The sequence below is a fragment of the Lacerta agilis genome, chromosome 1 (genome assembly GCF_009819535.1).
Source record: "Lacerta agilis isolate rLacAgi1 chromosome 1, rLacAgi1.pri, whole genome shotgun sequence".
Taxonomy (NCBI): Eukaryota; Metazoa; Chordata; class Lepidosauria; order Squamata; family Lacertidae; genus Lacerta; species Lacerta agilis.
Genome location: NC_046312.1, coordinates 91,282,155 through 91,307,684, shown reverse-complemented (window position 1 = coordinate 91,307,684; position 25,530 = coordinate 91,282,155). Strand labels below are relative to the sequence as shown.

Below are 25,530 nucleotides of genomic sequence, written 5' to 3'. Positions count from 1 at the left end.
ATTAGTTGTCTCTGCTTTTCATTGGCTCTGGCTACTATTCGGCTCCCTGCCCTGCCAGTCCCAAGAGACACTAGCCACCAATGCCAAAGTCAAGCGTGTCATGGGTACCACATGCCTGGCTTAAATTTATTATTTCTAAAGGCCAAATAATAATTGGAGGTGTGGATTAATATTGTGGCCAGTACAAAATAAACGCCTAAAAAGCTGCTTGGTTAGGAGTGGCTGGAGCATTTCAGTAAAAAGCATGATAATGTCTTACCTTGAATTCAACCACAGTTAGTACTTGCCTACTTTGTTTTCCATGTTCTACAAATGGGATACGAGGATTTCCAAAAGCACCCAGGTGGTTTAGAACCGAGTTCCCTTCAATTTTCAAAATAATGATCTCAAGCACGTGTCGTGCTCTGATGCAGATGGATGCTTTGTATTCTTCCCCAAGACAGATCAGCAACTGGGGAATTGACTTGAAAGCCAACAGCACTTAAACACCTGCGGTCCAATTGTGTATCTGTTTTAACTGCACACACTCAGTGGCGTTAAGGAAATGTTTAAAATGTTCTCTCCTTGGTACCTAACGAGAGAATATTTGCTGTTCCTACGTATTTTTCTTTTGGGTTAGGGTTAGGGTCATGCCCCTAGTTTTCCTGATTTCTAGGCTCATTCTAGAGGGCAAGTTCCTCCTCCTTGTCTCATGCAACTAATAGAGAGAGAGAAATGCATTAATTGCATGTGTGTGTGTGTGTGTGAGAGAGAGAGAGAGAGAACGAACAAACTTTTCGCACTGTGAATTTGGAGCACTTTAGAAGTATCCTTTGTTAGTGGAAGACAAAACTACTTCCTTTTTTAATTTTTAATTTATTTGGTTTCTCAGATTAAAAATTTACAGTCACATATACAACATACAACATAAAAACAAGATTCCAAGGAATCTCTTGGACTTCCCTCCTCCCCTTTGTGGGTCCTATTGTTAATCATTCCCCCCTGCAACTTTTATGATAATCCAAATCTTTTACCTCTCCATTGTGTCCAAAATCCACCATTAAACTACAAGTGATATTCCAATCTTACTAACAATTTTAACTGTTTACAATGGTTTTTAAGATAAGTTATAAAATTTCCCTATCCTTTATTAAAATTTGGGTCTTCCCGATTTCTGATTCTTCTGCTCATTTTAGCCATTTCAGAATAATCCATCAGCTTGATCTGAAGATAAAGTCCCTACCAGAGAAGAATGGCAGATCAAGTTGACAAAACTCTACTTCCTTGTCCAGTGCCTCTTAATGTTGGGTATGACCATGTTGTTTAATCTTTCTTTCCCCCCTTTTTCTTTTCAGGCTTTGGACATACAGCAGCGTGATCCAGAAAGTACCTATACTGGGGTTAATGCCTCGAAGCAAGTTCCCATCCCTGCCACCAAGCAGGATGAACCCAAAGGCAAGACACATTTGCCACCGCCTCCTCCTCCTCCTCCTCCTCCTTCACCTCCACCAAAAGTAGACATGCCCAAAGCACCCCAGGAGAGGAACAGAGACATAGGCCTGCCTGGCCCCCAAGGTGACCGATGCGAGAGCAATGCTAACCTTAATGTGAATGAGAAATTGGCGGGACCTATTGTGATAGAGGCAGTGGCTGGAATTAATGAGCAAGCCGGCACAGGCGGCTTGCGCCCCAAATCCTTGACACCTCCGCAGACCATCCCAGCACGCCATACGCTGCCAGCCCTGCAGAGACTCCAGGTTGCCCCCAGCATTGCGTCTCTGGGCTCAATATCCGCTTCAAACTTTGATGTAACTTGCAGCAATCTGGATCTCAATAAGTAAGTCTGCCTCGGTGTGAATTTTTGCCTAAACTGAGCATGAGCTGTAAGCTTGTTTCTGTGCACATTTGGAAAATAAAAGACCCGCTTGCAGATGCTAATCTTCTAAGCTAGCATTACTGTGGCTATTTCCTGTTGTTCATGGTATTGAGAAAGGGGTAAGAGGAACTCCTTAAGGCAAGTTAGTTTGTTTTTAGAGGGTGGTGTTCCCTTGTTTTGAGACTTGCATTACCTTCAAGGTACACAAGTGTTCCTGTGTAGGATGTCATGTTCCAAGACAAAGGTGTGTTTGTGACACCGGGGTGCCTCATGCAAAACTTTTGCAGCACCCACACAACACTGTCAGAATGCCAGCCCATTCCCAGGAAAATTCAGGAAGTTAAAGAAATAACAAAAACTTGTCACCAATGATCTATCTTCAATACTTCAGTGACCTAATTATAGAATTCCCTCTGGAATCACCCAAAATCTGTGGGAGGCTTTTATTTCTCAAGATATGCATTTAGATCAGAGCAATACAATATGTGTTATAAGTTCAGTGAAGTTTATATTTAAGTGCAACAGAAAAGGAAGGGCTGCACTTCCACTTGTCTCGCCACTTTCCCTGGGAGAAACCAACTCTTTCCTGCAGAATTGAAGTCGGGTTTTTTGCAAATCAACATTTGTTCTGATTCCACAGCAAAGAGCAGGTTTTCCTGGGGGAAGTGGCAGAACAAATGGAAAACCTCTCAGACCATGCTTTCTAGGCACAGGGCAAGCGGAAGTGTGGGCAAGCCCTAAAGGGCTTGGAAAGGCTAGCAGTCGGCACACAGACCCCATAGAAATAAAGTCATAGCCCTCGGGTTAGATGCCTGTAGCTGCTCTTGGGCAGCTGACCTTCCTTCTACTTTCTGCTGGGATTCCAGGTCTCTTTGATGGAAGGCTCTTTGTACTTCATGTTTATCATCTATACTACTGTGACAGTTTTCAGAAGACACCTGAAGGTGAAATAGACCCCAGAGAGGGCCAAAAGATGCTGGAATCAAATAAATCTTCCTTGGCACAGAGAATTCCTTCTCTTGGGAATGGCTTATAGTTGGTTTAGCTTATGGGACGAGATATACTAGTGTAAATGAGTAGGGATCTTAGTTATGCAGCATGTGTTCGGCTTCTGAAGGTTTTGTTTTTGTTTTTTTAATACAATTCATTATCTTGCAGTGGGACACTTTATGATGGAATGCCCCTGGGAGAGATTCACCTCACTGTGCGCTATGCATCCATACGGCAGTCTCTTATCGTGCTGGTCAATGCATGCAGGTAACACTGGAGAGAGCTGTTTCTCTTTGGCTTCTGTGATTGATAGACATTGTTTAGGGCTTGATTTTTGGTATGCACAATTTTCTGCTGTGGACACAACCAGGATGTGCTACATAGGTGTGCTCACATTTACAAACATTATCCTGTTGCTTCCAATACGGAGTGGATCACATGCAGCTACAAACATTTGTCTTGCTGACTGTCTTACCAGTCTGCCACCCATTGACACACACACACCCAGCCCAGGTCCAACCACTTCATTTGGTAATGGTATTGTAGACTGCATGCTTTGTACTGAAGTGACAAGCCTGGCTGTGCCCAGTAACTGCCTAGCTTCAAGCACTGTATTAGCAGCAGCCCTATCTACAGAAAAGCTTGGGAGGCACAAAGATCCCTCTTACTTCGTAATCTGCTTTTCTCACAACTTCTTCAGATGCAGGAAAAACAAGTGTGGGCACACCCATACACACACTCCTAACACACTATAGATAATTTTTTCCACCTGTTAATCCTAAGGATGGTATCTCATTTCCCAAAAGGAATTTAACGCCCTGCTCTCGGCAAGGGGCACGTCCCTATGTCCGCATCTACTTACTTCCAGACAAAAGATGGGTAATGCGAAGAAGAACTACTGTCAAGAAAAGAACTCTGAATCCTCACTACGATGAAAAGTAAGTAAAACCTGGAAGGAATTTTCTTGTCAAGACCCTATGTGTTTTACCTGCTTTTTATTTGCCAGAAATGTGTAGTTGCACCCAAGCCTTTAAATATGCCATTGGCTAAAGCCATGCCTTTATTGGGAGAACTGGATGTAGCAATCTGTCATCGTTTGGGTGAAAATGTTGTAAGAAATATTCTTTCCCTCTTCGGTTTTGCTCACTTGTTCAAAGCTTTTGTTACATCTGTTACAGGAAGGTGCTTTTAAAATTTTACCTGCTTTGTAGATCTTCTGATGTGGAACCTGTACATACAGAATCTGAAATAACCACAGTTAATACTGCACCTTTTTGTTTCATTACATGCAAAGAGGAGTAGCATGCCTCCAAAATCCTGCACATCACAATTTTTAAGTGAACATTAATCTGACCCTGGCTTGGATCCCAGCTAGCCATCTGTGAACAGAAGGGTTCTTTTCGTTCATGGGCAGGACTGGGATTCAGCAGAGGATTATTTCAGGAATAAGACAAATTTTATTTCTCCCAGCTCCCTCTCCTGCTGCTCTAGAGGGATCCCCCTTTAACCCCCCAGAGCAGATCTGGGAGGGAGCACAAAGAAGAATCTGAAAAATATATTTCTATCCTGTTCAATTTTGTGCTGGTTGAGAACCGTAACAATAAATCTATCTATTTCTATCCTGCACGTAATTAAAACTCTATCATTTAAAAACATTCCTACAAGTGGAAACCTCATTAGGATCCAAACCAAATGACCCCTGTCATCTAATATTAAAGCAAGGCTGCTCAGCTCGAACAGAGAAAATATGAACCCTCCGCTGTATATCAGCTTCCCTCTTCTGAGAAAGGCTTGCTTTCATGATCCTGAATGCTTAATGGGCAAGCAACGTGTGCTGAAAGCAGGGGATAAATTGATCTGCCTTAGGCTTTTGTCAGAAGCCTGCCACTGGGTAGACTGAGCTATGGCCCCTGAGCAGCTGGGTATCTTCAGCTCTGAGCATAGATTATAGCACAATCTGCAGGAAAAGGTCATCTGTCTAGAGTAGGGATGGGGAACCTTTAGCTGTCCAGCTGCTGCTGAACTACATTCCCATCTCGCCTGACCATGCTGTCTGGGGCTAATGGGCCTTGGGAGTCCAGCAAGTGAAAAGCCATAGGTTCTGCACATCTGGTTTAGAGGTAACAAGATGGTCCACTTCCCTCAGATCACTGAATGCCTCTGAAATGGAGTGGTCCTTCTGTTTTGCATGAAGTGCCCAGAAAGGTCAAAGGTAGCACCGGTCTGTAGTGTACATACACACACTGCCTTAATATTTCAGTTTGTGGGTAAAAAGTGGAAATTTTATATTCTAGTACCATACCCCCTAATGGTGGTATGGTACGTATCTGAAATACGTACAGAGGATGAAGATGGTTTCAGATCAATCTGGGCTTCAGAAAACAATGCTTTTGTAATTATCAATTTTTTTAAATCAATAAAACATTTTTTAAAATCATGCTTCTCACTGTGTGAAGACGAGTGAGAGAAGTATTTAGTTTTTCGTAAAAATTTATATACCACTTGATTGTGTAGTCAAACCATGTCATCCATTCATCTAATCTCAATTATGCAAACATTTGGAGGCTAAGAATGTCTTGCTTATCAGAAGCAATGTTTTCAATTAACTTGCAAAGCTTTAAGCTCTTTGTCATATTGTGTTCCATGCCTATTCAGCATACAGTATATGCATTTCCTATCTCTACTTCTAGGTTTGAATTTTTTGACACTCTGGAAGACATCAAGAAACGAGCCTTAGACATTGCAGTGAAAAATAGACGGCCATTTATTTCACATGAAAGGAAGGAGCTTGGAAAGGTATGGCACTGCTTTCAAAAGTTAAGAGGGCAAATAAGCTAGTGAAATTGATTGCATGGCAGAAAGATTAAATATACTTCCAGTTGTGCCACGATACCCCCTTTCTCACAACTTCTATTGCGTTCTTAAGAGAGAAATCTCCTGTACCCAACTAATGAAGCATTTGCTGCTATATTCAAAATTCTGGTGCTGTCACAACATCCTCTCTGCATTAAAGACTTCCTTGCAGGTTCTATGCCTGGTAATCATCTCTACTTCAGACAGTTAACGAAAATATTCAAGCACATTATTTGAAATATCTTTTAATTTTTAATTTGTTTTTGTTTTGAAGGTGCTGATTGACTTGTCAAAGGAAGACTTAGTCAGGGGCTTCTCCCAATGGTATGTTTACATTTACAGGTTATAATAACCTTTTGATGCCCTACTATATGTGGTAGTTTCAATGCCTGCACAGTTCCTACAATTGTTATGGATTGCTGTTATTTTTAGAACAAAACCTTTTCCTAAAAGGTATCACCTCTAGTCTAACCTTACTAGAAAAATCAGCTTTAAAAAGTGGCGGGGCAGCGTCTGTGCAGCAATTTTTGTAATGCAATTCTGTTCCTTCTTCTGTAGGTATCAGCTGACACGAAATGGACAGCCTGGACAGCCCCAAAGTTGATACCTGTTGCCTGATGAACAGCTGAAGCAAGTGTACATATGTATATTTTGAACTTTTTAAGTCTGCTGCAAAATAGCTTCGTAATTTTTTATTTAACTTCATCACATTGTTTAATACACTTCTATAAAATATTTATTCAAGATGTACTGTTTTGACAATAGTTCTGTGGTGACTTGCGACAGCAGTACTGCTGGCAATAATACACAATTAAAATGAACATTCATACGCACGCCTGTGGCATGCATTGGGTCTTCAGTCTAGGAAATGCTTCCAGGATGTAGTGTAGTGCAGTACAGTGCTAGCACACCTCACCTGGAGCTCTGGCAGAGAGGCAAAGCCCCTTCTCAGTGATTGCTGAATGAAACAGGTGGTACTTCAAGACCACCACCTCTGAGTATATTTGATTGAGAAGCAGAGACCTCGGGAACCTTCCATAATAACAGAGGGCTATAAAAAAACTTTCACACTGATTATATACTGTTTTGATAAGAATGTGTCACTATTTGCCCTGCACCTGCTTCCTGAGGTGGGGGTATGTGTGTGATGACTGTTACTTCAGTGCCAGCTTTTTTTTTAGCCAGTGCAGGGATGACTGGAAAACTGTTTTGCAGCTACAGTCTTCTGGTTCACAACCAAAGTGCATTCTGAACCCCTACAATCTTAAATTATATTTATTATGCCAAAGATGCATGTGTTTTCTGAAATTAAACTGAGTACAAAACTGATTTTAATAAAGAAACTTAAACACTGTGGTATTGTGACTTTTTAGAGAGAGAAAATTCCCTTTGACCCTTATATGTGAATATCAAAATTTCAATAGTTAAAACCTTTTATTCAACAGCTATACACACACAGAGAGGTAGATAAGTATTAAGTTGATACATGGCTTACATAATCATCAGGCTTTCCATTTCAGCTTCTGCACAGCAGGTACTATATCTGTCAGATTTCTGACCTCTGAAATGAGAAAAGTGATTGTTATATGCAGTACTTATTACCGTGCAAATCTAGATGACAATAACTTTGCACAAAGTAATAAACTCTGGCTGTGTCTTCTCAGAAAGGGCAGGCTCCATTGCTGGATAAGGCTGAGGTCTCCCAGCTAGCGACATGTCTGGCAAGAGGCACTTCCCAACAGGAGTTTATTGTGGTGTCAAAATGCCAGCCTGCTTTCCCTGCCCCCTTAATATAAAACATAAATTTTATATTAAGTATAAAATTGTTGTATACATCCAGCTACTGATGACATGGATGTTCCTTACAGCATTTTTTCAGTGGGTGGTTTGTCACTTGTGTTTTGGTGAGTGATCTATTGCCTTGCACCTCAGCCAAATAAGTACTACCTAGCCATTTTGTTTTCAGCAACCCAAACGTTACCCGCCTGTCTATTTCAAAAGAGGATGTGGAGATCTCCATTTAGTAAAAATAAAAGGATACAATAGACTATAATAGCACTACATAAATGGGGCGTGGGTGTTTTTTAAAAAATAACTACTGAGGTCTTGTGCAAGAGTTTAGGATTAAAAATGGGAAAACCCAAATGGGAAATGATTTTGACTCCCTCTCAAAAGCCAAAGTCCTAAATTTTGCATACTGGGAAACATGACAACTAAGGAGCTAGTAAGCATGCTCTTGTACGCTTTAGATGTGTTGGGGGGGGGAAATAAAACGTGCATTTGCAGGTATAGGAATACCTGTACACATGCCTAGAACTAGAAAAGGTAGAGGACAGTAGTGATTGAGGAACCAAAAAACACAGCAGAGAAACATTCCATCAAGCATTTCCTATTAGTATAGAGAAGAAATAACAGAATGCCTGCCTAGGTCTGTTCTGATTCTGGGGAACCAAAAAATGCAAGTTGCAGAAATCACTTACCTAGAATATGAAGCAAGTCTTCAATAAGACCTTTAAATGCTTGGAAAAAGTTATCATGTTCTTTTAACTCGTCCACAATGCTGGAGGGGAAAAATCAATTGTGCCACATTCATTTTCCTATCAAAAACTAACCCATTGGACTCTGTGCTTCCTTCCTCCCAGCTCTCCATATTCCAAGTTTCAAAATTCTCCTTACAAGAATTATCTTTGATTAAGATACATCTAGGATCATCTGTTTATAGCACAATACACAATTACTTCAGGCTACATCTATTACCTTGAAACTGGGGCGAAATATGATTCTCTTCCCTTGCAATTACTCTATGGGGGTATATGGCTACATGTAGCCAACAATTCAAATAGTGAAAATTGGCAGAGCTATGCTATTTGCATATTTAGCAGCTAGGAGTGTAGGTGCTTAACTGCTGCCTTGCAGTGCTGCTGAAACATGAGAACACTTATCTAGCCAATAAGAAAACAATCAATACCAAAGCTGTGCACTGCTTCTCTCGTGTAACCAAGATGCATAGTGTCTTATTTTTAAATAGGGTAGTCAGCAATAATAGGATGTCTGTTTCCATGGGGCAGGGGCCCTCTGTCTGGCCTCACCAACTATGGCACTACACTCCTCCAACAGCTTTCAACTGGCATGATGCAGCTTCTCCCCGAAAGTTTCCTCACCCCTGCTTTGCCACAACAGCAGGGAAATGCTATAGTTTAAGGAATCTCCACAAAAGAAGTGTGTCATGTATACTCCAAGTGACCAACAAAGTTGTGCAGTCCGTGGTTTTTTAAAACTTAAGTCTGATATCATGCAGAAGCCAAGTCACAATGGGCTGAGGAAGCAGTATTAACTTCAGATTACAAATTATTTTTTTTTTTTTATAAGAATTTATTGGCATTTTTCTATAACAAACATATACCCACACCCACACCTACAATAAACAAATGCAGAACAAATAAAACAAATACAAACAATGTCAAGCTTTCTTATTGCATCTTTCTAGAAAAAAAAAAATTTCTAATTCCATATCTTGACTTTTGACTTCCCCTGCCTTTTCACCTTCGAGTTTGTATCCTTAGTCTATTTTATAACCATTTCTCCTACAAAAAAAACATTAACTACAATTGTATAATTACATTCAATTATATCTTCAACAGTTGCTAAAAATGCATCATCATAATAATACCTCACCATTTAATCTTCTAAATCCATAAACTTAATCCACTTAAATTCACTTTGCTTATACTCCACCTCATAAATCTTCTCAAATCATTCACATCTAATCTATCTCTTCTATCCTTAAGGTTGCTGCTAGTAACATAAAAACTTGAAATATCTCCTTTCATGTTCAAATAAGAAGTATAACAAAAAGTTGTTGACAGTATTCACCCTCCAATTTCAATTTACCATATCAGGCTGCATAAAATTTTACTTAATGCTTCACCCCACACCCCCTCTGTCCATTATTCTTCTCCTAATGGCATCAGCACTGAACTTCCATATCTCTTCCCTCTCCAAGCGTCCACAGATCCAGGCACAGTCCAAACCTCTCCTTGCCGCGAGTTCAGAGGCGTCCATCTCATCATCTCTCAGCTTCTTCGGTTCTTTGTAACATTCCTTTTCTTCTTGTAAATACCTTAATTCTCTGTCCCTGGCCCCCGAGCTCACACCTCGGGGACTGGATATACGAAATCTTAACGTCGCCTTGGGGCTGCCACCCCCAAAAAGCGAATTTCTTCTCCGAAGTAGCTCATTCATTTCACTCCATCTTTGCATCCATCCTCTCAACTCTTTGGCAAGGCTTTCTTCCAAAGTATCAAAAGTTTTGTAAGCCTCCTCTGTGGGCAATTGGTTCCATTTCAGACCCCCACACAAGACTTTGACTTTTCTATAAAGCAGTTCCACCTTCAAGGCAGTGAGTCTCTGTTCGTCCGTTAGTCCAGAGTTCAGTGCCAGTTCAAGGACGAAACCCAGCATACTGGCAGAGGAGGAGGAAGTGGGTATCATATTTCTACTCCCCTCTTTGTTCGTCGCCATTTTCCTGAACTGGAGCGCAAATACCGCAACTTTAAAAGGAGATATTTTCCTCTAGTTAACTTCCCAAAAGAAACGTTTGCCAGTCTCCTGTGTCAATTTTAAATACATTGTAACCAGTTCTGTAGCAGCAATCGGTCAAACTGGTTAGATTCTTGAGCTCGAAGGGAGGGAGGGCAGGCTGCCATTCTCCTTCCCCCCGGATCGTTCCAAAAGCACAATTTCTAATCAAATTCTTTACTCACGACCACCGGGTTCTTTTAGCTCCATTCTTCACAGGTAGAACTTGGACGCTCACCGCGGGCTCTGTCGCCGCATTTGCATCCCGGTTGGGGCATGTCCCCGAAGCCCGGCTCCGTTTGCCCTTCACCCCCACTCCCCCTTTACAGGGGGGGCAAGGGAAGGGTTCAGAGCCTCCGCGGGCGCAGCCGGGGAGCCCAGGGTGCGGGACGCTCTTCCCGCACCCCAACCGGAGCCGCGCGCTGCGGTAGCGCGGCTCCTAACCCCCGGGATGGACAAGGCGCTTCGGACCCGAAGCAGCCTTCGACCACCCGGCGATGGCGTCGCCGCCGGAAGTCTTCAGATTACAAATTAAAAGGCAACAGAAATAATATCACTCATCAATGGAGCTTGAGATCATATATCATTGCAGCTATTCTATTGAGAGGGTCACAGTGCTCCCCCCCCCCAAAAAAAAAAAAAATGGTTTTGGAAGTTACAGGTTTTGAGGGCTGATCTATTGAATGAAGTACTGAGATTGACTACAGCAATATGGATCTAAATGCATCATTCAAGAGTTACTTGAATGATTTATCAAGGGCTTGCATACCTTTGGATGTCAGGTGTGCCCAGCAGCTGTTCTACCTGCCTGGACACATTCTCATTAAGTAGACTGCATAGCTTTCCAACCTTGTTGACCAGGACACTGGGTGGGGCAGATGTATCTGGGAAGAAAACATCCATTTCGAGAGCATCACACACAAACCAAAGAGCAATCTCACTGGAAGTGACAGCCAACACAAATACCCACACTAAATGCGGAATGATCCTTGAGGTTCCATTCCTGATAAAGATTGTTTTTTAAAGCAATTATCATAAGGATACCGGGGGACAGGGGGGAGATACTGAACACAAAGAGCAGATCTGGGAAAGTACAACAGACATCCACACAGAAGCCAGACAATACTCTTCTTGATCCTGACGATCAATGATACGTATCAAGGTAGATGTCCCAAGCAAACAAGAGCAAATTGTCTTTAAGATAAAAAGACACATTGTTTAAGAGCTAGAGACACAGTGAAATTGAGAGACATTCTAACAAAAAAGTTGATTATAATTATAGTGGTATTTAAGGATTTTTTTGAAGTAAGCAAAATGAAGTGTGTTCTATTTGGCAATCACCAAGGCACCTAGTGCACCAGTTCTAATCACAAATTCACTTTTTTTAAAAGAGAAAACCATAAATTAAAATATCATATATCAAGTATAACCTATGGTCCTTCTGCTTTGCAAAACAGCATGGAATACCTTGTAACTGGGAGGGTGGAAGCAACATTTTTACATAAGAATTAGGGTAGTGACTACATTATGAGAAACATGTTAAGTTAGGGAGTAAAAAAAAATCAATCTAAAGCAGGTCTAGTAAGTATGAGGCTGACTTTCAATGCTCTTTTGCAAAGTCCATATTTTAGACATGGAAATCATTTCCCACCACTACCCAAAACAAAAACAACAAAAACCAGAAAATCTGGGATTCTAAATTGTATTTATTTGAAATTACGTTTTAGCAATTATTATGGCACCCTGCATTTATTATTTATTATTGTATCCCAAACTGAGGGATGCACATTGGAGGAAGGGAAAGATTACCCATACCTAGTTCTAAAAGATCACAGAGGTTTCTCATAGCATTGATCATTTCGCCAAGTTTTGTATAAACTTCATTCATGCGAGGATAAATTCCATTAATAGATTTCACATCAAAGAGCTTTTGAAAATGAGACACCATTGCATACAAAGCTTCTTGTGAAGGCACACAACTTCTCTGTAGGATGCAAGACAAAAAGTGGGGTGGGGGATGAAGTAGTTTTAAATCTTGGCTGAGGATGCATACAGAAACATTGAAGATGTCTTCCTCAGTCTAAAACATAGAAGCCTTATCTAACTAAACAGTTACACTAGTGCAAGGAGTTTTATAAGGCTTTAAAGGAATTAATTGGTTGGTTTTTATAAGTATAAGCAGAATCAGGACTGAGGTAATTTAAAAACCCAACACAGCCAAAGTGATTCTTCGAAGCAAAATTCAATGAGGACCCAAATTTTCCACTGCACTAATGGAAGTGTGTCCTATATCTTATCTGAATATTTGTACCATATTTTTTTTTATAAAAAAAAATAGTACCATCTTTCCTGGACTCTGGATGTTGTGGTTTATATTTTCTTGGTTTTATTCTGAAAATGCCTTGCTATCTTTCACAATGAAAGGCAGCATATTAATAATTGTAAAGCAAAATAAATACAGGACTCAATACTAGCACATGCAAATACCGGTAAATGAATTTCATACTAGAAATTTGAAAACACATAACTCTGGAACAAAATTACCTTTTCTTTATTTACTACTTCTTCGGAGATTTCATCTACCATGACCTGAAGGTCTTCAACTCTAATATATTCACTGTTATCCTGCACCGTGACCATACACCAAGGCACTAGTTGCAGAAACAATTTTTTCAGGGACCTATGCAAAGTCTTGAAAGAGCAAAAAATTATTATTAGAAGTCACCACAGTTCCTGTTTTACTTAGCATATTTTGTGCACAATTCACACTCCCCTCTCTCGCTTGTGAGGCTTTGCAGAGTCCCTGCCCTGCAACTCAGAAGGTGGGGGACAAGATGACCAGACCCAATGCCATTGTGTGAACGGCATGGGATTCAGCTGATTCAGGGCTGGCTTACCCCACCACCAGATCACTTTGTTTTGGGCCTTTCTGCTGGATCATGCCAGCAGAGAACCCACAAGCAAGTGGAAGTCGCCACTGGTGATATTTGCCAGGGCAGCTGGGTAGAGCAACCCCTCTACTTAATCCAGTCCCCACCCAGTCCAGCATAAGGGAGGTCCGAATTGCTCTGCCTGTCTGAAAGTGATGCTTGTGTTTTGTGTGAGACGTCCAAATCAGAATCACATTTTTTTTGTTCTAAAAGTAAAAAAACAGCTGCTTGAGCAGATGGGAGATCAGATTAGAACCACAGGGCTGGGGGAGTACAGGGAGATATCTGAGCTCCCTAAAGTACCATTTTTCTAATTAAAATTTCCTCCAAAGTCATTTATCTTGTAGTTGAAAACAGAGAGCTGTTAGTGTCAGGGCTGGTCGATTCCTCTTCACATTACCACACAAACGTCTCTTGGTCTTTTATAATTTTTATTAAGAATTCACAAACAGTATTAATAAATAGTTCTTAACTTCAACTATCACTCCACAGAGTCATTCAGTTCAGATACCTTCTGAGCTCTGCTTCTCCCCTGACCAGCAACTCTCAAAAGGCTTTTCCCGCTCTTTTTCTAAACTCCTAGTGAGGACTGGCTTGTACCTCCCCTCCCCTGAGTTGGAGTCATAACTTAACCCTTGCCTCTGTGAACATTCTAACTCTTTTTCTAACTCTACCCTGACATCTAGTATATTCTCCCCAAAGGAGAAATGGCAGCTAGAAGGATTTTAGCTATCAGGAAAACTATCAGGAGTAACTGGAATGGCCAGAATATGAGCATGTGCAATTCCTATTTAATGGTCAGAGCTCATTGTATTTGTACTGTGAATTTTAAAAGGAGCGAATAATAATTAAACAACACACAAATCTTCAATGACATTTTGTTAAAAATGAAAAGGCTGACATTCCTCTCTTTTGCTCCTCTCAGAAGAAGGGGGCAGCTTACCAGGATAATTAGTTTGAAATTAAGTTGAAGACTATTATCTCTGGAAAAGGCACAAGGCACACATCTGAAGAACTAGCTAGCTAGAGAAAGAAAGATTGAAATCAAAGACCACCCGTACCTTTAGGGCCATTAGCTGGTCAGCCCACATCTCCACTGTAAGAGGAAGGTGCTCAAATCCACATTCCTGCTCATCCCCGTTAGGGCAGCTTTGCAGCAACCCTTTCCGCTGCAAATGCGTTACCAACGGAGCTCTTCTTGGGCTTCTTATAATGGCGTCAATGCTGGATAACACCTTTAATGTTAAACATTTGTCAGAAAAACCACACAGCAGAAATTATGACAGATACTATTGCAGTGATAAATACACACTCTAATTAATATTTAAAAATACAATAGAAGACTTGGCTTTCACAGGAGACTGGGGGTATTTTAAAATATCCAGTAAGCGGACAAACCAAGAACTGAAATCAAAGTCTGACCCTAGTTTCTTCTAGCTACAGTTAAATGAAACTGAAGTTTCCAAAGTTCAAATGTCAAGGAAAACTGCAGCTAGTTTAAAATTGGAAGCAAAAGCTTCAAATCTTCTCAGAGACACAAAAGTGGAGAGGTGGTATGAATGTGAGCTTGAGGCACTCCACAACTCATTCATGTAATACGGGTGGAAAAACACCCTTATTTTGGAAATGAGTACATTTTTAATACATTTAAAAAATAAAAAATAGGAAATGAGTACATTTTTAATAGCTCCTGCAACGGCAGCCCGCCTACCTGCAAGTATTTCCTGCAGGTTTCCTGCAGTACCCCTCCTGTAGTACTTTTACATTCTCTGTTTTCTTTCATGCTTTCTTCTCCATCAATCTCATGGGATCTATATTGCAGGTAAAAAAGAAAAAAGGAACTATAGCAAGAAGGGGGGAAATATTTCAAAAAATGCTTCTATAACCTCTCTTGCTTATATATTCAGCACACTTAAAATGAACTAGATGTATTTAAATTAGTTTGAAATGTACAATTCAACCCAGTTTTAATGCTTCATACAAATTATTGTCCCGACCACAAAAAGTGTAGAAGCAGAACACTTCTGAAATGTTCAACAACCGAGGGTCGGCTTCCGATTGGCTGCAAGAGCCTCCTGCGCTCAAGCAGAAGCCGCGTTGGGTGTTCAGCTTCCGAAAAACCTTAGAAAACTGGACCATTTACTTCCAGGTTTCTGGTGTTCGGGAGCCGAAATGTTCCAAATCGGAGGCATTCGGGAGCCGAGGTTTAACTGTAGAAGACTGGCATAAGTGGGTGGTGGGGAAACCTGCAGTTCTCACCAACTTCAGATTCTTTTCCCATCACTTCACATGTGATTGAGCACATCCACAATCTCCAGGGATAGTACTGAGACATGCTTTTGCTCCTATTCTTCACAGCAGGGCTTTTGCCTTCCACCAGCCCATCTTTAGAACTACAGTGAAAGCTTGTGTGCCTCTGTTCTTTGGCTTTCTTTTAAGTCTGCCTGCCTTCAGAAGAAGGTTATTTCTAAAAGGCCCCTTCTTTCTCCATCTTCAAAACAGAGGTCTATTGTTAATGCTTAATGGAAATTAGTTACTTGATATTCTTCAGTGCTTTCTCCAGCTTCTTCACTTGGTGTTTGTAAAATTTTAACTCTTGCACAGTTGGTCTAAAAGGAAAAAAAAATATTCAGTGCATTTCTAGAGAATCATAATTTTTAAAGTGAGCAGAAGAGCATGCCACCCTCCCTCATCAACCACTAAAGTAGGATCTATGGAGACAGTTGCATATTTTGGATTTTTCCAGATTTGTGGAAGATTGCTTGCTGCTTCAGAGCCTGCTTCAGATGGATTTTCACCTCCCTCATAGGGCAACAGCTGCCCAGTGGGAAGGAATCCAGTAGAGAGGCAGGCAGGTAAAGACAACTTCAAAGTCAGCTCTAGTTAGATTTCTCTCACCTCCCACAGGGCCATCTGTCAGCAACCACCTAATGGGAAGAATCCCAATTACCTTTCATATGGTGGTTATTGTGGCTTCAATGCTTTTTGGTGGGGTTTTTTTAGTTAATTTGAAGCTGCATCAGAAAGATATTTATTCTGAATGGAAGGCTATAGATCACTTTTACTATTAAAGAAATAATTACATTATGAAGCAGCTATGCTTTCCTAACAGCCTATAAAACATTCACACTATTTACCTGATTTCCATCTCTTTCCTGAGATTTGTATTTTCACGTAACAGCTGTTCATTTCTGGCTTTTGTTTCGATTATCTGAGTCTGGAAAGACTTCAAAGACTTTTATAATAAATTATGTTGTCATATAAGTATTCATAATGTCACTAAGCTATCTCAATCGTCTTCACAAGAAGTGGGCTAAATAAGTCACTAGTATACTGTACTATTGCTATATACTAAGGGGCTTTACCAACAAAATGTTGAGAAATACTGACTTCCTCAAATAGTCACCCAGGGAGCTTACAGGTGAACTGTGGTTTGAATCAGGAACTCTTAAGTTTAAAATTCCAGCTATTCAAATTTAAGTATATGATCATTGTCACAATATCTCAAGTTATAAAACCAGGTGATAAAAACCAAATATTACATATGATATTAAATAGCCCGTCAGTCATTGTGTTGGAGGCTGTTCCATGCTGTGCAAACAGTAACCAGATGACTGAAGGATGCCCAGCTCCACACAATATGCTGAGAATCAAACAGAAGTGACGATGCAAACTGCTGAGTTTTGTTTTAAATCAAACCAGGAATTCACTTTGGCAGGATTTTTGGGGGGTGGGGTAGATTTAGAATAGAACAATGGGAACCTTTATACGAGACTGCATGGGCTATCTCCCCTCCCACCAATAAACCTGGTGGCCTTGCTGGACACATGTTTGGTAAGCACAAGAACAGCTCCTCCACATCGGGGGTGGGGGCAGGATTGTCCCTTGCACAGAGGAATGCTATGTGCATAGGAGCCTTTGTCAAAATTCCCCAACGATCGGCTGCTATATTCGGTACTATGCAGCCACCAAGTGCAACCCTGCTGCACCCATTGCAGAAGCACTCCATCTGGCAGTCATTTGGGGGAGAGGGACAGACATCCAAGAAATATTTGTCCCAAGGTAGAAAACAGCCTGGGAACAGCTACTGGGAGGGGAGGCCATTAGAGAACTGCCACTCATGCATCTTGTCCTCAGCATAAACCTGAAGTGGACACCTTTAACTTCCTCCCTAGAGGTTGGACCATTTCAACATCCATGGGTATCTGCTTGTGCCTTACCATAAGTAGGGCTCTGTAATTTGGAGTGGCATCTATGTCCTTCAAGAACTCTTCCTCATTTTTTCCATCTCCTTGTTTATGATCAGGCTCTCTCTTATATCTCCTATGAAGGAAATCCAAGTTAAAATGTGTTCCACTACAGTGAAAAATACTAAAATTACAAAATCATTTGATTGGCGAGACCTATTCTGCAACACTAACCTTAATAGCTGATCTATTCAGGCATCGATACATCACCACCAAATCACTCATTTTGTATTGACAACTTTTCCTATTCATCTTTTTTATCATATTATGAAACTCCTCCTAATGTGAGTTCTCTTCTTACCTTAATTCTTTTCTCACTTGCTTGATCTGAGACTCATAATGGTCAATTAAAGAACAAATCCTAGAAAGAAACAAGGGAAAACACACCATAAGAGTGGCAATCCAATTTTAGTATATAAACAAAATATTATTATTATAGCAATAATGATGACAATGTAGCTATATCATATGAAATGTTCCAAAATATACTCCACTACTATGTATTCTTCAGAAGAACAATTATTTATCAATAAATAAAAATGCATACAAACAATTAGTACCATAATGAATACAACTGGGCAACTGGAATGGATCTAATATGGGAAAATCTAAAATCAACTTGTAATTAACTTTTGTCTTCAAGTAACTATTCCTATGCAGTGCAAGCATATGTAACCTCATTTTTCCTCCTAGCAATCAATCTTTTTTCAGAAGCTCTGGGACTTGAGTTAAAAAAGTAGCAAGATGGATGAGGGAGAAGAAGGCCCAGACCCTGAAGGAGGCCACCGACCCCCACACTTCCTGAAAGGATGTAGGCAAAAAGACAGAAGACACTTAGAACAGAAAAAAAACCAGGCGATAGTAATGTCTCAGAATCTTTCCATCTCTTTCAACAACTCTCCTCAGAAATTTATCACAGTGTACTTGTGATTCTATTTTAATATAAACACTTAAACCAAACTAAGATATCTTTGCTGAATATTCCCCTGCCCCAGCAGAAAAAACATTTCAGTTCTAACTATTTCTGACAAGTTAGAAAAGCATTTCAGATACTTACATAACATGTAATGTTAGTTTTGTTTACTAAAAATAAGTGGAAGAAACACACAAAATCAGATCTCCATCAATTTTGGGTAGTAGAGGGTTTTTTTCTCAAAAAAAGCATCACCACTATAGATTTTACAAAATGCTTTGTACTTTTCAGGATTTTACAGTATTTGTTATACAGTGATCTACGAGGTGAGCTAATTTTGTAAAAATTCAGACTAACAGCACATAACAAGTCAATGTATTGCTGCTTGGAACTAGCTTTGTTATAAAGCCCGAGATTATTAGATATTTTCTTCCTTTTGCTGCCACCCTGTGGTAGTTCTGATTTATTTTCTATGGACATTATTTGGAGTAATGGGCTGCATAGACACCATACGTTTAAAACACATGCCTTCCCTCAAAGAATCCTAGGAACTATAATCTGTTATGGGTGCTGGGAATTGTAGCTCTGGGAGAGATAAACTAAAGCTCCCAGGATGATTTGGGAGAAGTTATGTTCTGTAAAAGTATGGTACGTGTGCAGCCTGAATATTAAAATTTGGGGGTATATTTATTAAATATATAGGGTGGTAGTCAACTAATTTTTACTCAGACCAGGGTAAAGCAATGAATGTAACTAAGCTAGGTCTCAGTGGGTTTACTCTAAGTAAAAATTAGTTGAATACTACTCATAGACGATAAAAACACACAAGATTTTAAATGGCATCACCAGGATTGTCCTGCCTCTTATTCACCCCAAGGCAACACAACATCCACAGAGGTGGCAGCAACAACACCACTACAGGTAAAGTACTTGGTCCCATGTACTTACCGGGAATGGCCAGAAATCCTATGCAACTCCCAAGTAAGCTCATGCTTCAGATTACAGTGAGAAATACTTAACTTTCAAATGTTAAGATTTGCACAAAACTCTCACGGATTATCCAGAATTACTTACTGCTGATCCAAGTGAGTTCTTGGAGCTTGTTTGCAGAACTGCCGGAATATTTTTTTCTGTGTAGCCAAACGCTCCTCCTCCTCCATGTCCATCTTTTTAAGCTCTTTTTCCAAACGGGCAATAGTCTCTTCTTGCTCTTGGAGCTTGTCGATCTGTTGCTGATACTTTGCCTGCAAGCAGAACACAAGGGAATCACAGAAGGCAGAACGGTCCTAAGAAGGGAAATAAATGGTAGGTCAGAATTCAGAATTCTAAAAGAAGTCTCCCACTTTCTTAAAAGAGGTAACTCGTTTTATTCCTTTTCTTGCAAGTACATTTTAAAAGTGCATCACCAATAAGGTCAAAACATTCTGCCATGACATACTGTACAATGGTATCAATTTTGTGATCAGTAATCCCCTGAAATGATTAACTTATGAATTCTACATCTCTACTAATTAAGTACCTGTGAGGCTTGCTGATCTTTCTCAAGCTCCTTGACTTGGTTCTGCTGCTCACAAGCATGAGCTATAGACTTATCTTCCAGCTGACAGATTTTCTGTTTGACGTTTTCTACAATGATGTCTAGCTCATTGGCCCGTTGTTCCTGCCGAGAAGCCCGACTTCGTTCTAAACGTAGTTCATCTCTATTATTATTATTTTTTAAACAGAAAATAAAGACATTCCTTCAGTAAAAACTGCAAGTCACTAAACCACAGTGAATTTAATCTGAATTAAAGTATTCCAGATTAAAGTATTTAATCTGAATTAAAGAATCTGCATTTAAAAGACAATATAAACAAGTTCTCCTGAAGGATTTTCCATTCTCTTGTTGCTTTTCACATGCTGTAAGTACATGAGCCAAAGTGAAGCATCAGTTTGGGAGACTGGACTTAATGAAAAACAAGCCACATGTTCTTTCCTTGCTCTTTGAAGAACAAGGCATACCTATTCACATTGGAGAATGGACACTGGGACAAATCCTGACCTATCATGTAACCTCCAATACCTGTCATTCCTGTGCGGGAATGAGAAGAATGCATGGAGCAGCTTCCAAAATGCCATAATGGCTGGGTCAGCACTTTTAAGCCACAAAACAAGTCAAATAGAGCAGTTGTGAGCAAGACGTGAAAGCCAGGAAGCAGAAAAATTGACAAGTCAATGTAGCAGAAGTAAGTAAAAACTGCTATAGTGGATCAGGTCATCTAGTCCAGGTTTTCCCCAACTTTGTGCCCTCCAGATCTCTTAGATTACAGCTCCCATGAGCACCAGGCAGCACAGCCAAAGGTTAGGGATGATGGGAGTTGCTGTACAGCAGCCTCTGGAGGGCATCATGTTGGGGAAGGCTGATCTAGTTCAACATTCTGCTTTCAATCTGCCAGTCTCCCCTGCAACAATTCTACCAACTGTAAAGAAAAACATGGCAAGAGTAAAGAACTCTGATTAGCAAAGAGCAGAGGTGAAGATGCCCCCCCCCTTCCAGCCTCTAGGCTGGTTCAGAACTCTCTGCATCAAGCCTGTTAGATGCTGCAGAAGAATTCTAAGAAACATTATTACCTAATTTGGCGATTTTCTTCTATCAAGCCACGAACTATTTTACGTTGACGCTCTGTTTCTTCCATTAATGATCTCAATGCATATCGTATTGCTTGCGAAGTCTGTCTGTCCATAACAATCCTATCTGCAAAGGTTTTTTATTTTAAAAAGTCACCATTAATATTTATTTATTTATTTATTTAATTTGTATACCGCCCTATACCTGCAGGTCTCAGGGCGGTTCACAGGATAAAATCACGATATAAAAACACAGAATACATAATCAAAATAAGAACAAGAACAAGAGCAATCCAATATCCCTCCCACAACAGAAGAATGTTTTTGTCTGGTGCCTAAAAGTGTATCATGAAGGTGCCAGGTGAACCTCTCTGGGGAGAGTGTTCCACAAACGGGGAGCCACTGCAGAAAAGGCCCGTTCTCCTGTTGCCACCCTCCGGACCTCTTGTGGAGGAAGCACATGAAGAACAGCCTCAAAAGATGATCTCAGGGGTAGGTTCATATGGAAGAAGGCAGTCCTTGAGAAGCTCATTAAAAAAATACCAGCTTTTATAACAACTGTCTCAAAACAGGCCACTGAAATGAAGGAGGCACATTGTGGCAGAGGTGCCTGTAGGAAAACAATAAGCGTAGGTTAACATATCCAGATGGCTTAAACAAGAAAGCAGTGTGGTTGTTTTTGACACTTCATAGTTGTTTGAGCCAGGTGGAGGCATCCTTTAAAAAAAATACATTACATCTAACATTTTCCTTGTTCTTACTAATTTTCTACATTTTGTATGTAGATTAAACAAAGTAACATAGCTGATCATGCACACTTACCTTGCAGCCATATGATACTGTGGACACTTGAAAATTCACATCTTCAAGCAATTAGAAAAGTGGAAAATTCAACTGAAGGCCGAATAACAGTTTCTTTTCTAAAACAGACTTTTACCTGCTATGTTTCTGCTAGTTCCAGGTTTATCAAGGTACACAGGTTTTAAGCCATGTTGCCTTAATAACTTGTTTAATTTTCCCCATTCTTCTTGCTCCTGCTTCAAGTCAGACAAAATGGAAAATATTGTGAGTTTTTTCGTGCTGGAGTATTCATTTTTTTCTTGTTTGTTCTCTAATTTGCTTCTCTGGTATTCCTAATTATTCACTCAACACCACTTCCAAGCACCACTGTCAAAATACTTAAGGCAGCAAATGTGCCACAATGGCAGACTATGAACCCCACATCACAACATTTTATGAGTTTCAATTGCATCCAATTTGGTAATAACTGAGAGCACCTCCTCAATTTGTGATAACAAATTCCTTCACTGAGCAATACCATTAAAACACTTCTTGCTTTACTGTAAAATGGGGTAGAAGTAAACTGTACAGAACTTATATTTTATTAATTTCAATACATTCATGTTAATTGTGTTTTTTATCCCTACTTAATTTCCCCAGGTTCCCCTCTTCCATAAAAGTTCATCCCAATTAAAGGCTTCAGATCTTGTTATTAGCCTTCTTTATATATTCAACGACTCTGACCCATTCATAATTCCATATGCACAATTAAAAGGGAAAAAAAATAAGCAACTGAAATGACAGCGAAAGGGAGAGAAAACACACCCTAAATATTCCCCTCAAGTTGCTCCCTGTTTCACACATTTAATAATCACCATCTGTTTTAAGACATTGTACAAGAGCCCAGTTAATTCAGTGCAAAATGTTCTACACTGAGAAAGTGTAAGTTTCGAACTTTTTACCTCATCCATTCTCTGACTATCATTAGACATTCTTTCTGGGCAGGAACTTATCATCACAGAACCTGGTGTTGCCTCTTTTGGCAAGCTACAACTTTGGGAGCTCTGAAAACCGAACAAAAGGAATGTGTTAAAAACACACCAAAATGCTATATATAAATCTACTCTATTTAGTGGCGCTTACTCCCCCAAAAGTGGATATAGGATTGCAGCCATGGATGCATACTACTCTATAGAAGCTTAGAAGAAGGAACAAGAGATCCAAGTCTTACACGGAATTCTGATAGCATGATCTTTTAAGATTTCTTTGGGCTATCCTACAAGGATTTCATTTTATAAAAAAAAGTATGCAGACTTCATCTGCAAAACACATATTTTTGTACAGCTTTAATCTGGATATTTTTCTGCTTTACAAAGAAAAGGAAACTGAAACTGGGCACAGATTAATTAACAGTTACATAGTATTTGCATACATAGAATCTAGTTTTAGAACAATACAGAACATCACTTGGTAGTCATGTTGAACTCAAAGGGCTTACTCCCCAGTTACTGAGAGCAGGATTGCAACTGTAAATAGGATTCACTTAACTTTCTCCATGTAAGGTTAAACTATGGCCTAGCAGAACAATTTGCAAACGTGTCTGCTAAGAAGTAAGCCCCACTGAATTCAATGGGACTTACTCCTGAGAAAGCGAGTACAGATGGTAGACTAAATAACATCTTGTCATGCAGTTTATTATAATGTGTGGCGAGAAATGGCTTCTTCCCTCAAGTCTTCAAACATTTTAAAGAATACATAACACACTTAAGGTTACTGTACTATTGCTTACCAATTCTACATATGTTTAAAATGTACAGTTATGAATTATCTAAAGTTCAAATACCTCTGCCATAGTAAATTATTTTGGAGCCTTAGTTTCAGCTGATTGGTGGTCAATATTCCAATCTCTTTTGTAATCTGAAAATACATTTGGGAGAAACATATGGTGGAACACATAGGAGGAAAATTTGATGTGAACAAATGTTACATGTGGCAGTATTATGATAAGTTCTTATTTCCCCTTCTGTTTTCCATTTCAGATGGATAAAGTCTGCAAAGGGATTGTTGATTATTCTTTAGCATGGAGGTCCTTCACAGAGAAGTCCACATTATCACTGAATAAAAACCCTTTTAGTTCAAAATGGTTCAAAGTACAACACAGAAACAACCTGAAAGCACCCACCTTCCAATTTAAGACTCCTGCACATTCTTCAAAAAATCATAAGCAAGAGCAAAACACAGGGAAAGTGCCAGGGCTCATTGCACATCTGAATAACAGCATAGTTGCAGGTGATTAGAAACAGTGGTGATTCTGCTGTTGTTCAGTAAAGGGGAAAGTGATCTTTTTGCCAGTTGGGTTGGTGCCTGCTTTTTTTTATATGTGTGAGCGTAACTGAGATGTCTGCACAGGTTGTACAAAAGCAAGCTTGTGCTTTTCCTATTATAGGGGGCATTCCATGTTTTGGGGTATGTGTTTTTTGCCTTTGAGGAGGATGTTTTTTCTGTTTCTTGGGGGGCTGTATTACTGTTTGGGGGGCATGTGTGGGTTTGCTTGTCATCTGTAGGTTTTTGGGTAACTTTGCCTTTTGTATGTGTGATTTTTGGGACAGATGAGTTGCTATTGCCTGTCTGGGTTTGTGAAGAGTGCTTCTGGGGATGGTAAAGTGACTTTTGCTTGTTTGGGGGGGTTGCCTTTTTGTGGAGGTTGGCTTTGTAGAATGGGTGGGTTTTGCCTGCTGTTCTTATTTGATTTATTGGATGGCTTTATATACTATGTTTCAGCCAAGGTGGTTTACAATTTTAAAACACCAAAAGAAATATTTATATAGAGTAACAGAGTCATGCCAACCAAGAGGAGCTGATGGTTATATGTACTCCCTGGCCTGAAGAGCATTTCTGCTAGTGAAAGCACGTGCCAGGTTTCAAGTTACTAAAAAAAACCCTGCAGCAAGTTACTAAAAAAAACAAAACCGGCACACACTAGAGTTTAAGCGGGTTTAAATATTCTTGGGGCAGAAGCTGAGAATCGATGAGCATGTTTGTTTATGCTGCAGAGGCGTGTTTGTTTTATATGTTTTTATCTTATGAGGTTGCAGATCATGTGGCAAACCAGAATATAAATTAAAGCCCTTACTATACTTGAAGTAAACGCTGTCTGTGCAAAGAGGCCTAAGTATGAAAAGCAGCAGCACATGTAAAAGCAATAACGTCTTCCCACCCGCCGCCGCCTCCTCCTCCTTCCTCCACCAACACCTTTCGTTTCGTAGGGCCCTTGCACCTTCCTTTGACACGTGTCCTCACTTTCATTTGCTCACATCGAGAACTCAAAAAGCCCATTACCTGGCGCGGACGATTTAACAAGCTCCAGTCTCTTCTTTTCTGCAACAGTCCTGGGCTGTGCCTCTCCCGGCCGTTATAGGCGGGCTTTGCAGCTTCAGCTGCGGGTTGGAGGAAAACCTCGCAGCAAGGCCGCCCCCAGGGTTGGGCTTCAGTCTCCTCCCCTTCTAAGTATGGGCGTCTTTCTGCTCCATCCATATCTAAAGAGGAGCTGTCATCGCGCTCCTCAATCCCACGCAGGTTTTACTCTCTGAGCTTGGCTCGCTTGCTCCTCTTTACTTTGCGGCCGGAGGAAAAAGATGCTGCGCTTTATACTGGAGACAAATTCCTCACGTTTTCTAGGCTCTCTCTCTTTCTCTGACAGCAAAATGGCCCATTTTGCTGGTGACGCTCCTGCGCCTTTAGCAGTTGCCCCCACCCCGTGCATTTTATTCAACAGGT

At 40.3% G+C, this 25,530-nt stretch overlaps 2 protein-coding genes across 5 annotated transcripts in view; one reads left to right on the top strand and one right to left on the bottom strand.

The window, feature by feature from the left end:
• ESYT3 (extended synaptotagmin 3) overlaps positions 1 to 7,052 on the top strand; it is a 38,627-nt gene extending 31,575 nt beyond the window's left edge. The window contains exons 18-23 of the mRNA XM_033163473.1: positions 1,335 to 1,816; positions 3,014 to 3,112; positions 3,652 to 3,783; positions 5,536 to 5,641; positions 5,973 to 6,022; positions 6,257 to 7,052. Of these exons, the coding sequence (XP_033019364.1) occupies positions 1,335 to 1,816; positions 3,014 to 3,112; positions 3,652 to 3,783; positions 5,536 to 5,641; positions 5,973 to 6,022; positions 6,257 to 6,302 (915 nt within the window). The 3' untranslated portion in view covers positions 6,303 to 7,052. The remainder of the gene's footprint in view (positions 1 to 1,334; positions 1,817 to 3,013; positions 3,113 to 3,651; positions 3,784 to 5,535; positions 5,642 to 5,972; positions 6,023 to 6,256) is intronic.
• Positions 7,053 to 7,099: 47 nt separating this feature from the next.
• On the bottom strand, positions 7,100 to 25,192 carry CEP70 (centrosomal protein 70). 4 transcript variants are annotated; one of them, XM_033163486.1, is made up of 18 exons: positions 25,093 to 25,192; positions 23,597 to 23,670; positions 22,716 to 22,817; positions 21,911 to 22,010; positions 20,977 to 21,100; positions 19,886 to 20,066; positions 19,441 to 19,610; positions 17,755 to 17,814; positions 17,427 to 17,529; positions 16,344 to 16,432; positions 15,744 to 15,815; positions 14,918 to 15,017; positions 14,268 to 14,441; positions 12,821 to 12,967; positions 12,092 to 12,260; positions 11,046 to 11,160; positions 8,179 to 8,258; positions 7,100 to 7,259 (listed from the first exon to the last, which is right to left on the bottom strand). In XM_033163486.1, the coding sequence occupies exons 2-18, from the start codon at positions 23,603 to 23,605 to the stop codon at positions 7,201 to 7,203; spliced, it is 1,854 nt and encodes a 617-aa protein (XP_033019377.1). In that variant the 5' UTR covers positions 23,606 to 23,670; positions 25,093 to 25,192; the 3' UTR covers positions 7,100 to 7,200. The 4 variants fall into 4 exon arrangements, with proteins under 4 accessions (XP_033019377.1, XP_033019392.1, XP_033019384.1 ...); XM_033163501.1 differs by having other exon boundaries at positions 21,911 to 22,007; XM_033163493.1 differs by lacking the exon at positions 25,093 to 25,192 and adding an exon at positions 25,006 to 25,079.
• Positions 25,193 to 25,530: the final 338 nt, after the last annotated feature.